The sequence below is a fragment of the Cryptomeria japonica genome, chromosome 4 (assembly GCF_030272615.1).
Source record: "Cryptomeria japonica chromosome 4, Sugi_1.0, whole genome shotgun sequence".
NCBI lineage: Eukaryota > Viridiplantae > Streptophyta > Pinopsida > Cupressales > Cupressaceae > Cryptomeria > Cryptomeria japonica.
Window position 1 is genome coordinate 93737351 of NC_081408.1, and position 18545 is coordinate 93755895.

General features: G+C 38.0%; 1 protein-coding gene across 6 annotated transcripts in view; it reads left to right on the forward strand.

The window, feature by feature from the left end:
• LOC131032887 (transcription factor GTE6) overlaps positions 1–18545 on the forward strand; it is a 138320-nt gene that overhangs the window by 41452 nt on the left and 78323 nt on the right. For all 6 annotated transcript variants that reach the window (XM_057963983.2, XM_059219587.1, XM_057963986.2 and 3 more), the window contains one exon: positions 16931–17008. In XM_057963983.2, the coding sequence (XP_057819966.2) occupies positions 16931–17008 (78 nt within the window). The remainder of the gene's footprint in view (positions 1–16930; positions 17009–18545) is intronic.

An 18545-nucleotide genomic window follows, 5' to 3' on the forward strand; every position in this document is an offset into this window, starting at 1 on the left:
GTGTTATGCACAATCATGAAAAAAAGGTGTTTGTTGTGTTAAGGAAATCATCTGGTCAACAATGCCCATGACCACCTTCACAAAATGCCTCAAAGAAACATGGTCTCATGACTTATGCAATGTTTACAGTATATGCACAAGTTTGAAATCGCAGTGACTTACGTTACTTATTGTAATTAAAGTTATCCTTTTGACTTTATCTTTGTAAAAGTTAGGTAAATCCTAACTTATAAAAGGTAGTTATCCTAATTAGTTATGCTAAGTGGTTACGAGTTAGTTATCAGGGAGAGCTTATAAATACAAGGCTTTTGCATTGTAAAAGGGAGACTGTTATAGAGGGGAAACTTTGGAGAACTTTTGGTTTTCACATTTTGTACTCAAAGCTTTTGAACTTGTATATTTTCAAAAGAATAATAAAGAATGCATTTAATTCGTATGTCTTGAATGTGTTTCTTAGTTATTATTATCAATTTCTCGTATGTTAAATTGATAATCCCTTTGCGTACTTGTGCAATCTATTGATCTTCAATTCAAATGATATATGTAAATGATGAAACACAATCATACCCTGGTATCTTGGTTTGAATGTGATAAGATAACCCATTTCCTCGTATGTTGAGATTCTTTATCCTTCTTTTGTCATTGCATATTAGACATATTTTGTGCTAAACCCTCCTTTGTAATCTGTTGTCCCTTGTGAAATCTCAGTTTGTATTCGTATGTCTACTATTGGGGTTTCTGTTATTTACCTTTCTTTACTTTAGTGTTTTCTCCTTTACGTACTTTCAGGTTAAAAGTACACAAAAATAACAAAACCCCCATCATATGAGGGAGCTGCCCCTCTCAAACTCAAAGGAAGATTGTGGCTTCACTACAATCTCTCCAACTCTTGGCATGGTTGTCATTGCTCTTTGGGAAAACAAGGTCAGTTTTAGAGAAACAATAGCTATTGATCATCGATATTTAGTTATCGTACTTTTAAGTTTTTTTTCATAATTTCACTCTATAGATCACAAATTATGGAACTTTTTTTGGTTTATTTACATTATTGAAAAGCTAATCAAAATTCATTTGGGGTCTATTCTATGTATTTTTGGTTTTGAGGCCAACAACATTACAAAATGATCTGATCAAAGTTAGGTCAACAATATGGATAAAAATGTGTTTTATTGAAAGGTTTTTTTCTTTTATTCGTAGTTTTGATTGTTATTTTTGATGGTAGTGGTAATACATCCGAATGGTGGTTCAATTTCAGAAGAATCTATGGTAAAAGTTTTATATGGAAACATATAATGGTTTACACTTGAAATGTGAAGCCGAAATATGGTATTGTCAAATTGCAATTGAACATTTCTTTTATTAATAAAATGGAACAAGTGCTTTTGATAGATGAGCGCCAAAAGGAATTATAGTTGACGAGGATGTATGACAAGGAAAAAAAGAGTAGAATGTAACAATCATGATAATTATGGGGAAGATGAAGAAAGAAGAAGAACAGAGACAAGATCACAAAGAAGAAGGAGGAGAGGAAGAAAAGAAAGGAGGAGAAGAAGATGAAGGAGAAGGAGAAGAATATTAAAGAAATATTGTAATATTTAGTTTATAATGTTCAATTAAGTGTTGAGGATAGACTTTAGGAATATCCTTTTAATCTTTTAAATAAGCTCTTATCCTTTTCTTTATTAGTTGTCAATCTTATCCTTATCGGATAGATCTTTGTAACTCATATTTAAGGACACTTTCACTCCTTAGTAAATATTGAATATCTTGGTAATCATTTGGTGCTTTTAAACTTTTCATAACATGGTATTAGAGCCTAGGCGACATTTTGGGATTAGTGAACATATGAAATCTATGGACTGCTGCCGAGAGTGGTGGTTCATTCTTTTGATGCATTTTTTTGATGATTTTTTTGGATAAAATCATGGTTTTCAAATTATTTTGGTGGTATCTAGGGTTTCTAAGTGATTTTTAGAATTGATTATGCTAACTGCTAAGTTTTCTCTTTTTTTTTTCGCATTTTTTGACAAAATCGTGAATGTCTAGGGTTTTTGACATAGATTTCTGTTCAAAATAGAATGGTTTTATTTTCTTTGTGATTTCGTATTGCAAGAGGATGGCTTCAATGCCTAACATCATGTTGGAAGGTAGTTAGTGCTTTATTGGTAAGAATTCTAACACTTGGAAATAACACATGCTCATGATCTTTGAGTACAGGTGCCTCGATAAGATTGTCCTTGGTACTGAAACTTGGCCAATAATTGTGGGTAAAGACTAGGACAAATTTGATGAGCATAATCGTGGAGTCATCATGGTGATCAAGTTATGTGTAACTGATGAAATGCTTTCCAAGGTTCCATCAAGCAAAACCTATGCAAAGATTTAGAAGCACTTGTGAGATCTACACGAGACATGAGATAAAGGCAAGGCCTTCTTGAAGACATGCTTTTCTCCATCATGATGGATGAGAAGATGTCTTTGCAAGAACATTTGATGAGGATGAAAGACATTCGTGATCAGTTGGTAGCTATTGGTCGCAATACAAAAGATGAAGATATGGTGGTAATTATGTTGAAGAACTTACCACAAGCATATGAGCATTTCATAGAAACATTGAATAGCACATCTACAAATGTTGAGCTAAAGTTCGATGATTTATGCAACACGCTTTTGTTGCAGGTTAGATGGAAGAAATGGTTTGGTAGTAGCAGTGGAACATCAAGTATGAAAATATCCTTTGAAGCCAAGCACAAGGACAAAGGCAAGTGGCCTCAGAAGAAAGGTCAAGGGAATTTTGATGATATTTTGTAAAATCTGAAAAATATCACATTTCATCATTGTGGTAAACTTGGTCATATGAAGTAGCATTGCATAAAGAGGTTGGCTGAAAAGAAATCAAATCGGGAGGGCCTCCACAAAAGGCTCATGTTGTAGAGCATTTTGAGCAGAAGTCAGCCTTCTATGCCTTCATGGACGAATGACCAACAGATCAATTAAAGTCTTCTGCATGGTACATGGATTTTGGAGTGTCTCGACAATTTTCTTACAAGAAAGATTGGTTCATGGAGTTCGTGGCTTGCTTTGATTCAATGATTTTGTGTGGTGGTGAGGAGTATATGACATAATATTCCTTAAATCACTAAGTGGCAAGCTGCTAGAACTATCCAAGAATATGGTGATAGCACTTTTGTTACAAAGTGTGAGGCTACTCAAGTGGAAAACACAACAGAGGCAAATGTTTGTGGAACAAGGACAGATGTTTTATAGAAACCTCCATGGAACATCAATGCACTGCATGAGTGGAGTGATCATCACCAACACAACTAGTTTCTTATGCAAAAATATGATCTTTCTGTAGTATTTACATTACAAACTACTGGTCCCTACCTTTGACTATGTATGGAAGGAAAAACTACTGCATGTTAGTGTTGAAATGATTAGCTAGTTCGGATCATATTTTAATGTTGCCTTGTGGCAATTCAAATATTATCTTATTGTAATAAGGTTAAGCGATTTATGTCTAATAGGGCTGGGCCCAAATGTAACGTGTGGTTTATGTCTAATAGGGCTGGGCCCAAATGTAACGTGTGGTTCATGTCTAATAGGGCTAGGCCCAAAAGGAAACGTGTCTCAACTAGCAAGTTATGTAGGCCCCAAATTGGGCACCAAAAGTGCAAATTAAAATATGTAAAATAAAGGGAATTTGGCAAAAGCCGACTTGGGAAAACTTGAACATGAATCTTGTATATGTTCAAGATTCATTCTACACAACAATCATCTTCATTAAGTGCCGTTAGCCTTATGCAATTTCAGTCAGCGAACTTGGAGGTAGAGAGCGATCCATATCTTCATGCTGCTGCAAGTCTATCTGATCCTTAAGCGAATGCATTGGACAACTTGCTGGCCAAGGTGGTGCTCAATACTTCAGTGATCTCCTTCTTCAAGTGGTGTCGAGATTCTGCTCTCTCTGAAAACAGACTACAGCTGCATATACTAGGTTCAGTCTGCCCTAGATTGGCACTCAATCAGATAAGTAATCTGATTCATGTAATCTGCTTATGAATAAAGGAACTGATCTGAATCTTTGATGCTGGGTTTTTTCTCCAAGAGGGAGGTTTTCCTAGGGTACTTGTGTCTTGTGTTGTGTGCTTTTATTATTATTTCTGCTTATTCTTAGTCTGTTTATAATTTAAGTAACTAGATTAACATCTGATTGCCTAAAATCAACAGTTAGTTGCTGTATTATGAGAAAAGCTATCTTTTGTAACTCTTTGTGCTCTGCTTAAAGCAAATCACTCTTCAAAGCTCCTAGAATATATCTGGCAAAATATGACTTCATTTAATCTTGGTCTGGCCCTGGAAAAATTGGAGGCCTTCTTGTAATCACATTTTATGATCACTCTTCAAAGCTCCTAGAATATATCTGGCAAAAATCTGATTTCATTTTATCTTGGGCTGGCCTTGGAAAAATTGGAGGCCTTATTCTATATATATATATATATCAAAGAAACGGGACTCGGACTCGGGACTTGGAGTTAGACTCGACTGGACTCGGGAAAGTGAAAAACTCAAGAAATTGAGAGAGTTTTAAAGATTTAAAACTTGTTTCATGCACCCTTTATTGAATACACCTTAAAGACACAATAACATCGTCAAACTTGGCTCATTTGATTACATACACAAGTATACATCAATCACATAAGCATAAACGCAAATTGTAGCTGAAGGAAATAATAAACATAAATATATAAATATTGTCAAATGTATACAATATGACAAAAATCGTGGAATAAAAAATCCATGTCATCATATGATCATCATCAAATGTTCCACACAAATACCAAAGGTAAATACAACTACAAGCCTATGGCTTAGAGGAGCGTGTACCCTCTCACCCTGGCCCCCTGCGAAGGCGTTTAAGGTAGGTCCTGGATGATTCGGCAGCCATAGTCGCTCCCCATGACACCATGCCATGCTCACCAACATCAGGAACATCTGTGTCACTATCAGTATTTCTTGTCTCTGCTCGTGCTCTCTGCTCCTCCTCTGCCATGGCTACAGCCTCAGCCTCTATATTTACCTGGTTGATCTAATCAGTGTCATCATCACTAAAGACGGCCGTAGGAATCACATGGTCTGTCTGACTCTCATTGGCCTACTCTGTTTCAGGATCAACCTCATCTAGAATGATAGGAGAGATGTAAACTAATGCATTCTTTCTCTATCTCAGGCGGAGGTTGTAGTGAATAAGCAGAAATTCTCATTCATCTTCTCCACAGATAATCTATTGCGCCTCTTGGAGTGTATGTGCTCAAAGTTCAAACATACTCCAATTGTGCTCACAACCAGATGTGCTGCATGGCTGGCTCAAGATGCGAATGGCCAACTTCTGAATATTTGGTGTCATTGGGTCAAAAAAACTCAACCAATGCTCTGAGTTTGAAATGAGAAAAATAAATAAAATCAGTCTCACTCATGAACTCATTTAACAAGTTACAATATACAATAAAACTAAAATTAAGCCTTGCAATTTATTTTTATCTGACATCATAGTTGTCCTACCGTCTTTGGCGATAGGAGGAGAGGTCTCCCCTTGTGAACAACTGTAGCTCTCAAATAAGCTCTTTCTGAGTAGTACCAGCAGGTCCCATCTTCTCCATGATCGAGTATAGCCCATTAAGGACCTCCACATCAACCTTGAAAGAAGGGATAAAATGGAATGCCAGATTCAGATAATAGGCTGCTGCATGGATGGGCCTATGAAACTGATGATGCCATCTCCTATCAATGATCTCCCAAATGGGACCATACTTGCTCTCATCTCCTCCATAGACCGATTTGATGCCCTCCTTCGCCCTATCGATGCCCTCATATATGTAGCCCATTGTCGGCTTTTCTCTATCCGCAACTCGCAACAAAACCACCGAGGGCTTAACAAACTACAAAATTGAAAATATTGTGTAATTTAGAAAAATGAGCAAATAAGAGAATATATATAAGAAGTTATAAAACAAAAAGTTAAATTGTAGAATTTATAAAAAATTTACCTTCACTATCTCATCACAAGGGACCCAAAAGTATTGCTCATAAAAAATGCAGTCTACCATATCTTTCCCTGCAGGGGTGGCAGCATAGGATGAGGAAGACCACTCCTCACTAACAATCATACGTCTCAAGGCCGACTTAGAGCTAAGCATGGACTGCAATGTGATGAAGTTTGTGGCAAATCTTGTGATTCCTGGACGATGCAACTCCTTCTGCTCTATGTATTGTCTCATAAGAGCCAACACCCATGAATGATTATATACAAATTTGCACACATTTCTCGCCCTTTCTACACATCTATTGACCCATGGGAGTTTTCCAATATCCTCCAACATGAGGTCAATGCAATGGGCAACACATGGAGTCCAAACTATAGATGGGTGCCTCTCCATCAATAGTCTACCTGCAACAACATAATTTGTTGCATTGTAATTAATGGAGGTACAAAATAGTAATTAATTTGCAAACAAAATTAGTTTGTAATCAAAAGTTTACCCGCAGCAACATAATTTGCTGCATTGTCGGTCACCACCTGTACCACGTTCTCCTCACCCACCTCATCAATCACCTCCTCTATCTGCTCACATAGGTAGTTGGCATTCTTGCAATGGGCGGAGGCATCAATGGACTTGATGAAAACGGTACCCCCTGAAATAAAAAAATAAAGCTAGATCAATGATCATTCAATAAATCATTAAATAAAAAATAAAAAATTAAAGACTAAATGAAACTAAAATTAATCAATCACCTGCGGAAGAAACAAGAAAATTAAGGAGAGTTCTATTTCTCCTATCCGTCCAACCATCAGTCATGATGGTGCAACCTTTAATGCTCCATTTCTAGCGTTGTTCATCTAATTCCTCCTTCACATCATTCACCAATTGAGACAAAATGGGTCCCCTCAAATCACACTCAGTAGGGGCTTTGAACCTCGCCTTGCATATGGTAAGGGCATCAACCTTTTCTTGCCAATAAGGAGATTTGTCACAAATAAATTCAATGAGATGATTTAAGTATGTTCTATGTACTATGTAGTATGTACTAGAAAAAATAAAACGAAGAGAATCAAAGTATAAAAATTAAAACAATCAAACATAAAAGTTATAAAACATTCATCTGGCTGTAAAGAATGGAATACTGTTGTAGACCCAAAACCTGCCAATTGCTATTTTATTGGCATCATGGACCTCCTTGTTCCAACCCATGCCTTCAAGCGAGGGACCCAAGATAGTGCGAGGCACAAAGAAGGTATCCAACCTAGATTTACGAATTCTAGGTCCAATGCTAACACTCCCACTACAACTACTAGTGCTAGGAGCATGAGAAGTGGCGGTGGCACTGCCACTTACAGAAGTAGAAGCAGAAGCACCAGTAGTAGCAAACTGAGTGGGACGATATGGAGGTAAGGAAGAAGGACCTCCAACACAATCTAACTGTGTCCCTCTTCCTAAAGTTGCCTCTCTCCCATTGGCCGCTCGATCCTCCTTTTGTTTCTTTTTCCTTTCAATTTCCTCAACCATTACATAACAATCACGTACGGCCTCAGGGAGTGCTTTTAGGCATGGTTCGGCATCATGTCCACACACACTAGAAATATGGTATTTCAGTCTATATATACCTCCATGGAATATTGTTTTGCAAAATGTACATTTTGTTTGCCCCTTTCCTTGCCTTGGAAAATCCTCATGATATTTCCAAGCAGGGTCCTTTCTAATGGGGGGTCTAGAAGCTGAAGTAGACATTATAGGATAGTTTTGTGAAACTTGAAGTTGAGGCAAATAATAAAGTGAAGTTTGCTGCAATAAAACATAATACATTTACAAACATACAAAAGATTTTGGAAGAAAATGTAAAACTTTCAAAATAAATGAATAGAAAATGGAATTTTCGCATACAAGAAACAAAAAAATCTTAAAAGAAACAATCTTACCTTTTACAACAAGCTTGAAATGAGCTGCAAACTCTTCCTATCCAACTCTTGATGCACCAAATCCAAACACAATGCAGCCCCAATGTGATAAATGGAAGAAATCTTGAACTTCCTCCTTGCTGGTTTTTCTTCAATACACCCTTGTTTTTCTTCACAACTCACTTTTCTCCTCTTATTTTTCCAAATGAATGAAATGAAGTTCACTTTTAGGGTTGGAGGATAAATAACATAAAAAAAAAGAAGTTAAAAAATGTATTAAAAATGCTTTTTTTTGGCCTTTTTGGGCCTTGCCGCCGGCCAGGTCCTAGGCATGGTACTTGCTGAGTTTGGCGAGTTTATGACAAACTCACCAACTCAGCAAGTTTGGCGAGTTCGCCCTCTGGACTCGGACGAGTCTGAGTCTGAGCTTGCCAGACTCGGGGGGCATGTCTCGTACTCGGACTTGCCAAGTTTGGCGAGTTCGAGGCGATTTTCCGATCTTTGATATATATATATATATATATGAGATTGCTAAACTTCCATGTAAAATTTCAAAATTTAGTGAATTTCATCAAAAAACATAGTTTTTAAACTTGCCCTTGAATTCATACAAGGAAACTTCGGGCAAATTTAATTTAAAAAACCCAAAAGATAGTTAAAAAAGATTGAATAAAATCCTTAGAAATACAGTCCTGGTTTTTAATGTTTCTTTCCCACTCATTGTGAGTGGCTTGCTGTTTGCCCTCAGTGATTTGATAAACTTCTATGTGATTCATAACTATTACACAACCTCATTAAGGACTTGTTGTGACCATTTCACACATCGCCCCATTAAAATGGGGACCCCCTCTTTTTGTTTTTGTTTTGCCTGTTCTTCTCTCTGCTTTTAGGGTTTTGAGTGAGTGAGTGAGTTGTCTGGGCTAGGGCTAAGCCTTAGGGGTTTCTTTTGGATATTTTCAAGCTGAGTCCAGTCAAATTTTGAAAGTTATTACGCATCCTCCCGGGGATTGAGGTTTTTGAAGTAGGGTAAGCCTGTCAGGAAGGTCAGGTATGTCTCAGGTTAGGTCTAGTCAGGGTTCTTTTGGGAAAATTCAAATTTTGTCTAAGTGTTAGCATTTTGAGGATAAAATTGTACATTTTTGCCTAGGTAAATTTTGATCAAATTTTGGAGGCAAGATGATGTCTGAAACAGAGAAAGTGTTCCTGTCCCTCCCTGAAGCACCATACCACTTTTTCAAGATAATTGATTCCTGGCCTTAAAGATGACCTAATTATGCCTTGTGAAATGATTGAAGACCTAAATTGTGGGTATTTTAGCTTAGAAAGGTGAAATCGCTCCTGTCCCTCTCCCAGGGACCAAGGCGAAAATGTTATTTAGTGCATATTTGTCTCTGACTTTTTTTTAAAATTGTTTGTGCAGGGTCTCCAGGGGAGCTAATTGGACGTGACTTGATGATTTTAAGGATTTTGAAGGTTTGAAAATGATGAAATTTGAAGGATTAAGATAAATTCACTCCTGTCCCTCCCTGAGGGACCAAGGCGAAAAGCTTATTTGAGTCATTCTTGGCCTTGATTGGTCAAGTTGAAATGTCAAGGGCATGGTGAAAGATGAATTACACATGTTAGAGCATCCAGGCTTAATTAAAGGCAAAGAAATGATGGAGCTTTTGTCTAAAAAGGATAAATTCGCCCTTGTCCCTCCCTGAAGGACCAGAGCGATTTTCTTTATACATACCTTTTTGACCTTTTTCGGACTTGAACTCTTGTTCATAGCTTGTAACAGGATGATATCTTCCCTAGCAAAGGGATTTCGAGATGAAAAGTGAAAAGATTTGGCCTAGAGGGCAAAATTCGCTCCTGTCCCTCACTGAAGGACCGGAGCTTGAATTTCAAATTTGCATTATCCTTGCAAGATTAAAGTGATTTTACGATTTGAAGAGGCCAAGGGAAGTGTGTTCTGTCCGTTGAATATAACTTGAGTGGGCCACAAAGGAGGGAATCAACCCAAAGGACAATAGGTGCTCTTTTACCTCACCAAAGAACCAGAGCGATTTTCTAACAAGGCAAATTTCTTGCAAAGGTAAGGCAAGTTTCGTATTTGAAATGAATGAAAGAGGGCGTAATTGGCCCATTGAAGATAATTTCGAAGGCTAGCAAAGCACAGGTAAGTTCATAATTGCAAAATCGCTCCTGTCCCTCTCCAGGGGACCAGGGCGAAAAACCTAAAAGGCTATCTCTTCTCTCCAAATTGGGACGAACCTAGGCCAAGGCACAAGTTTGGAATGATACTTGAAGTGCTTCGGGGTGAAATAGAGTTGCAAGGACCACAAACTTCGACGACAATTGGCTAAAGCGCTCCTGTCCTTCACTGGAGGACCAGGGCGAAATCTCCAAATAGGCCTATTTGCCTAACATTTTGAAATGCTATCTCTTGTTTCCAGGACTCAAGAAGGAGTGGGGAATGATGTTTTATGCCTTGAGGGTAATTGGAGGTTGATGAGGTCAAGAGTTTGTGTAATGAACTAGAAGGCGCTCTTGTCCTTCACTGGAGGACCAGGGCGATTTTTATAAAACCAATAATTTCCCTCCAAAACCACGCCAAGACAAGGTGATGCAAGATGAGAAATGTCTTTTAAAAAATGGTGAACAAGGAATTGCTTCCAAAAAATCGACAATCCTAGGCTCAAGGACAAAAATCGCTCCTGTCCTTCACTGGAGGACCAGGGTGAAAATCTTGGGAGAGTCTATTTTGCCTTGAAGAAATGAGTTAAGCATGCATAGTATGGGCGAAGGAGATCATTGCTTACCCCACAACATGAATTGGCAATTTGGAAGATAAAGATCAAGGACAAAAGTAGAAAATCGCTCCTGTCCCTCACCAAGGGACCAGGGCGAAAATGTCCTAAGGTACGCTCCTCCTAAAGATCGAGTAAATTAAACTCAAAGTTCCCAATGAAAATCCCATTCTGGATGCCAAGGAGGAGATTTTGAACATGAAAGCAAGGAATGCGAGGCTTAAAATGAAAGAGCGTTCCTGTCCCTCTCCAAGGGACCAGAGCGAGGTTATTAACATTCATTGTTTTACCATGCTTGGGCGCCAATATCCTCCCAATCGCATTAGATGCCAAATTCGCTAAAAACTTTAAAATATTTTAAAATTTTCAATTAAATTGGCATTTAATAAAAGCGCATAGCATTTAATAATTAATTTTAAGCCTTAGAAAATCGTTTTTTTTTTGTATTAAGGCATTCGAAATTAATTATTATTAAATTAAAATTTAAAAGGAGAGCGCTTGAGGTATCATTTTCATTGCTTAATTAAGTCGGCCTTCTTCTTTTATTAATTTTTTGTTTATTTTAGCCTATTTTCACCAAGTCGGCCTATGGGAATATGAAGTGGTGAGTGCCTATATAATAGGGGTGTGTTGAGCGATTTTAATCAATCATTCATTCATTGTATCAAGCGCGATTTGGAGAAGCAAGGAAGAAGTGCGAAATCTGGTCTAGTTGGAGCGAACTTTGTTGGAGGCTAGAGGTGGTGGAATTGATGCTCGTGAGGAGTAGAGGAGGTACATTTTGCTAAAGGGAGGACTTCGATATATCTTTCGCCTAGCAAATTCTCCTATTTTTGCATCATTTCTTAGAATTAATTCTCAAGTGGAGGTGTCAAGATGGCGACCCCAAAAGCAGGAGCATCCACTAGTCGTCCAGCTCTCATGAAGGAAGATCAAAGGAATGAAGAATTGGAGACCAAGATCGTGTCAAAGTGGAGCAACATCGGAGATACCAACTTGGGAAACTTCAGTGTGAAGAAGCTTCGAGAGGTCCCTTACATTGGAAAGCCATCACCTGTCGCAAAGAGAATAATTGAAAGTGGCATCATCAAGGCGGCCGGTTTCCCTCCAGCGGTCCAGTGCCATGAGCTGATGATCGAGTGTGCCCGCCATTATGACCCACAATCAAGATCAATAGTGTCCAAGGAAGGGAACACTTTGGCTTACCTTTCATAAGAGGCTATAAGTGAGGCTCTCCATCTTCCAGAACATAAAGATATGATTTACAAAAGCTTAGAAGGAGCTAGGTCCATGTATGAAGATGATCTAGACACTTGCTTGAGCATCATCAATAAGAATTGGTTACTCAAAAGTCGTCCTCGCCTGAGCAAGATTCCCAACACACCACATAGGATCGACTTCCAGGAGGAGGACAAAGATTTGATAGCTTTGCTCAATCGAGTTACAGGGGCTCCTCAGGCCTTCTATTTTGAGAAGTGGATGTTCTACTTCATCCAAGTGATAGTTCAAGGAAAGGGAACGATTCATTGGGCTAGAATTATTAGCCATTGCTTGGACGTGCAGTTAAGGAGACTGAAGGCTACCAAGTCCTTCCACATGAGTTCATACATCATATATGCCTTGATCAGGAGTTTCGAATATGCAGGACTACCTCACAGAGGAGTGATCGGAAGAGGACCCGGAGAAGTCAGAGTTTGTGAATCTTATGTTCATTTGCATCACCCACCAGGAAGTGACTACAAGTTAGTCAATGATACCTTTACGATGAATATCACCAGGATATTGCAAGGCGGGATTCACAATCGGTTATCTCAAGATGCACAAGAGCTTGTAAAGAGGTATGGTGCTTGGTTCATCCAATTCCAAAAGTTTACATATATTAGAGTTCATGGGTGTCCTTCACCTCCCTATATGTTGCCAAGATACCCGACAGACAGGATAGTGCTGAGGTGACTAGGCAGTTGGCGGCTTATGCGAAGGCATTTAGACACAGGCATGGAAATGGAATTCCTGTGCCTATCATACTAGGGAATTCAATTGAGGTATGTCCTAATGCTTTAGCCTTGGATGATGCAGAAAGGGAGTTGGCCTTATATTCATTTTCATTCTTTGCCTTGAGGGAGAATTTTGATCCTTATGGGTATATAGAAGAGATAGTTGGTAGAAAGTACAGGCATGAATGTCAGGTAGAAGACTTTTGGATGAATCTCTCAAGTGATCTAGAAGTAAAAAGAAAGATGCATTCCAGATTGCCTTTAGATTTCATCAAGAAATGCAAAGTTTACAGAGTGGCCGATCAAGCTCAGGACAGTGGCAGACATCTCCAATCATCTTATGATCGAGAAGACAAAGCAGTGAGGATAGATTGAAACGAGCCTGAGGTTTTGGACTTAAAAGCTTTGATGGCTCCAGTTTTGTCATATACTCGCAAATGGGTAGATATACAACATCAAAAGTTGAGAGATCAGAACATACCAATAACTTTTACTTTGGAGGAAAGGCCAGGAGAAGGAGGAGCAAGCGTAAGTGAAGGCAATCCTCATCCTAGAAGTGTAAGTGAAGGCAATCCTCATCCTAAAAGCGCAAGTGAAGGCAATCCTCATCCTAGAGGCGCGAAGAGGAAAGAAAGACCTGAGAAAAGGGAACCCTCCAAGAAGAAGCAAGAGGCCAATCGAGATCGCTCATCCGGTACATCTTCTCGACATGAAAAAAGGACGAGTCAGGTTGTAGGACAAGAGTAGAGGGTACCTGAAGTCGAGGAATCTATGGAATCAATGGTACAAAATGATAAACACGAAGAGGGGCAGGCATCTCAACGTTCATCAAGTCAATCTCCCCAAGTCAATGAGCTACATGAAGACAAGAATGATGATGAAGTGACATCTCCTCTTCGAGAAGAAGAACCATTGCCTAAAGAGATACAAGTTAGAGAGACAAGATCTGCCATTCCAGATTGGTTGAAGGAGAGACTAACAAGGGTGATTGTGATCGAAGATGAAGATAATGTGATTGACTTAGAGAGCCTTGTAGGAAATTCTCAGGGAGTGACAGAGAAGAGGAAGGCCACCAAGATGTCCAAGATGATCAGAGATGAGATGGGGTCTAGGAAGTTGCAGATAGCTACACCAGCAGTGGACAAATATGAAGGCGAAATCCTTGCAGAGGAGTATGATGTAGAAACATTTGAACTTGGTCCACTCACCGCTGAGCAGACACTGGATGAGGCAACCGATTCATTTGAGGCACTTAAAGACAAGCTTAAAGAAGAAATGGAAAAGAATAGAAAGCTTGAGCGAGAGGTCGGTGCTTGGAGAGGCTACTTTAGCCATCTCAATCAGCCCTTGGGACGTCAAGATCCAGCAGTGTCTCCCGTGCAAGCACTTCCCCTTGAATCAGCTGGCGAGGCAGAAAGAGTTAAGAGCTTGGTTCAGCTTATGAGCTCTTGGATTGAGAAATCCCACACAGTTGCCGTTGAATTTGCAACAAGAATGATGCAGACAATCCATCGAGCTATCCAGGTCCTTGAGATCATCCACAACCTAATGATAACAGTAGCCGCCTTTGCCCACACTAGAGATGTTATCATTCCCGTTCTACAAGTAATCAGGCAAACACCAAGGAAAATCCTAGCACAAGAAAAGATAATGGATGGAGGAGCTCATAATTTACTCCAGTGGTCAACTCTACTCCAGATGAAGGAAGTTCTTTTCGAAGACATCAACACCAAATGCAATCAAGTTGAAGAGGTCATCCATCCAATTCAGGACAAGGTGTTTGGGGTGTTATGTTCTATTCTTGGCAGGAGGATTGAAGATGAGACAGATGTGGATCTTCAATAGTTGGAAGAAAAGGTCAAGGTCATCTTTTGCAAAGATGAGAATGTTATAACAAATGAGCAAAGGGATCAAATGTTCGCTACTATGCTCCTGATTGAGAAAATCAAAGAACTCGAATCTGGATGGGATGCGGCTCTTCTCAAGGCCTTCGATCAAGTTATCCACTTGGAGGAACGAATGAAGAATCTTCCCGAGATCCTTATTGCTGAGATTGAAGGAATTGTGTCCAGATTCATTGCATATGCTAAGAAAGAGCATTGGAAAGGGAACAAGGTTCTAGAAGAGAGGTTGTTGTAGATGATGTGGCACCTTAATTATCATTGGTCTATGTTTCCTAGATTTTTGTGCCAATTAAATATTTGGCTATGCATTTAATATTGTTCAATAAAAGGGGAACTTTTTGTAATAAACCCTAATTAGGGTTTAGGTGTCAGAATCTCAGCCGTTGATCTTCTTTTGATCTGGGCCGTTCATTGTAATTGAGGATGTTATATATACCCTCACTCATTTTTATTTTGTTATTAGAGATTAAAAATGAGAAATAGATATTAGAGTCAGATAGTTAGAAGTTATTTTGTAGCAAGATTGAGCATTGAAGAGAGAATTTCAAGCAATTATTGTCTATTTTGGCTTTGAGATCAATAAAATATTGAAGTTATGGTGTTTTATTGCAATTCTTGTGGCTACTCTCATGGTTGCTTACTTTCTTGAATCATTCTTGGTTGAAGTAGTATTTAAATTTGAAGGACTAAGTGTTGAGCTTGATCTTTGGTGAGATTCACGTTCCAAACCACTAGCTTCTTGCTGATTGTAAGGATGCCTTGTTTGGTCAACTGGAGATATTTGGATTGCTTAAACCTTCAATCATTATTGAACTATTGATATGTACCTTCATGGTAGTGTCTATGATTCTTGATGAATTGAAAAAAAAATCATTAGTCACCTTAGAAGATAGCATCAATTTCAGTAGAGTTGTTACTCCTTGGCAATACTGAAATTGGTAGAGTCTTACCAAGTCTAGCCTACATTGAATCATTCTTAGGATTAGATTAGAATTCATCTCTTGCAAACTCTACCTTTTGATCTTTTTGAGAACTTGTTAGTTTTAGGAAATTTTGTTCCTACAATTTGGAAACGTAAGGCCCCTTGATGAAACAGCATTCACAACGACCATTGGTGCTTATCCACACGTAGAGACCCTATATCGAAGAACCTTGGAGTCATCCTGATTGATCCTTTTTTGCGACATCTTCAGCAATCAGAGGCTTTATTCAAGAGAGGATAAGGTACCCTTGGGTATTTTATTCTGTGTTTGATTGTGTACAAAATACACATCAACAGGACTCAAAATGAACATATTTAAAATCAAAAGTGTTTATTAGCAGGGACAAATGGATCTAGGAGAGGGTTTGTGTATGACTGGCATGAGCTAACTATTTGAAGGACTTTGTGCTTACATTTTAGAACATCAGTGAGTGAATTGAAAGAAAATTTAAATGAGAAACTTTATTGATATAGTGTCCAATATCAGAATCAAATTTTGAGTCAGAAACTCAACGAGGAGGTGTGTTGTAGATGTTCAGAGGCATCTAAGTTATGAGCTTGGTTTCATTTTCTTTAGTACTTCTCTGCCAGAAACCTGTCCTTATTTTTATTCCCACAGAGAACCTGGCATTAGAGGTATTTTCTATCTATTTTTTAGGTTGCTTTTAAGGTTCTTCTTTTCTAACATTTTAAATTACTATCCCATGGAAATTACTATACAGATATTTATTTCAAATTATAAAAATAGTTGAATATCTTTATCAATACTAATTAATGATAAATAACATTTTAATAATACCAATTTTTTTTTAATATTCAGCAAATTTTAATACTGATGTTTTTATTTTTATTTTTATTGATTGTCTAACTTATTCAAATTTTGCCCTTGCCAAATCTGAACACAAACAAAAACTTTGTGACTTAGATTAATGCTACTGTTTATGAAGCAATCTATTTGTGCTGCTTTGATACAAATATTAAATAATGCATCTGGGAACCAAAAGCATTCAAATGACATTGATAATGAAAATCATTGGGGATTTTTACTAAAATTCTACTATAAAATGGAGTTTACAAGATTTTTGTGCTATTGAACTACCTGTTTTACTCTAACTAGAAAACCTTTCAGTCTTAGTGGACAATATGTTTTGTCTATTTCATAGATTTTTCGAAGTCCTAAAGGTACATTATTCTACATGTATTGTGACTGAATAATCTGCCTCTTAAGGATCTAAGAAGTTTGTTTGTCCCAAGATCTGTAACAGTTAAGAGTGATAACATTTCCTTTTTGTATATAACAGATCACAAGTGACAGATGGGCGTGGCCATTCGTGACCCCTGTGGATGTTAAAGGCCTTGGTTTGCATGATTACCATGAGGCAAGTCTTCTGGATTTCCTGTTTTATAAAATCTGTTATCCATTCTTTATTTTATAAATTTTACAACTAAGTAGCAGATCACACTCAACTCTCAAGGGATGAAAAGTTTCTTTATGTTATGTATATAATATTGGCTTTGACTTTTCCTATGGGACCCTTTATTAATATTAATAGTGTGTGTTTCTGGCCTCTCACTTATCGATAACTTGGATCTGTATGTATACTCATACAGTGTATTATTCAATTCATAAGTTATCTTATGCTAGTGTATTTTGCCTGATGGTGCTTCTTTAAATTTCTCCATTCACTCTGATTTGTGCATATTGGGATTTCGATTTACTCCTAATGTCAATTTGATGTTTAATTTCTTATGGTATTAGAGCAAGTAGTGACTTCCTTATGCCAAGTTTGATTTGAAGAAAAATATTTCTTATATTTATATACTTTTCAAAGACCAGATCTGGTGTTGCAATGCATTTTGGAGCCTTATAAAGTTTGACTTGTTTCAAATGGATTTTTTTTACACCTATTGTAATATGAAATTTCCCTACTCCGGTAGCTTCCCTGCACCTTTTCTTGTCAACTCACGATGCTTTGTGTTACATGATCATAGATTTCTCTATAACCCTTTGCATCATCCTCTCTGTGTCCAATCATCTAGATCAGCAGCATCTATCTCATCAGCAACAAGATAGCAGTCACAACAGCAGCAGCAATTTTTCTGTCTCCATATCAGTTAGCAAATTTGTGCAAGATGGACCCTAGCCTTACCTTGGAGAAACTTCAGGGTTCAAACTATGCCTTCTGGAAAATCCTACTGGAGGCTTATCTCAAGAATCAAGGATTATGGATGTATCTAATGGACGGTCCATTACCAAAAAATGTGGTTGAGCTAAAAATCGAAGGTAGATAACATAGTCAAAAGATGCACAGAGAGTGATTCAGTAAAGTCATGGAGCAAGTTTGAGGGGTTGGTCAGCACCACTAAATCTTCAAAACGAATTTCCTTCTAACTGATGTATCGACTCACAAGCTTGTTTATTTTGATAGCATGGAAGAGTTTGTCTCCTAATTCTACAGGATTTGTATTGGCATCATGACTGCTGGAGGTAAAGATATGAGAGAGAACTTGAATGCATCAAATTTTTGTCAACAATCTCTCGCAGAACAGAACTTTCTGTGCAACTATCGTATGAAATGTTGGTAAATTGGTTCCTGCAACTCAAGTTCATCACATGATAAATTCTGATGATTCAATAGCTAGAATTCAAGGCTTAAGCAGAAGTCAGCCAGAAAGAGGAAGGCTTATTTGTGATTATTTTGGGAAATCCAACCATGAAGAGAAAGATTGCTGAATAGTATCCAAGATTTAGAATCTCATTTTGAGAAAACTCGTGGCAACAAATTTCTAGTCAAAATTCCCACTGCCTTTCATGCTTTGTCGGTATTACCTCAGTCCTTTTCTTTTCTGGTCTATGAAAGAGGGACTTGGGGTGCTCGCTATTATGTAAAAACGAAAATCCAAAAATAAAACAGT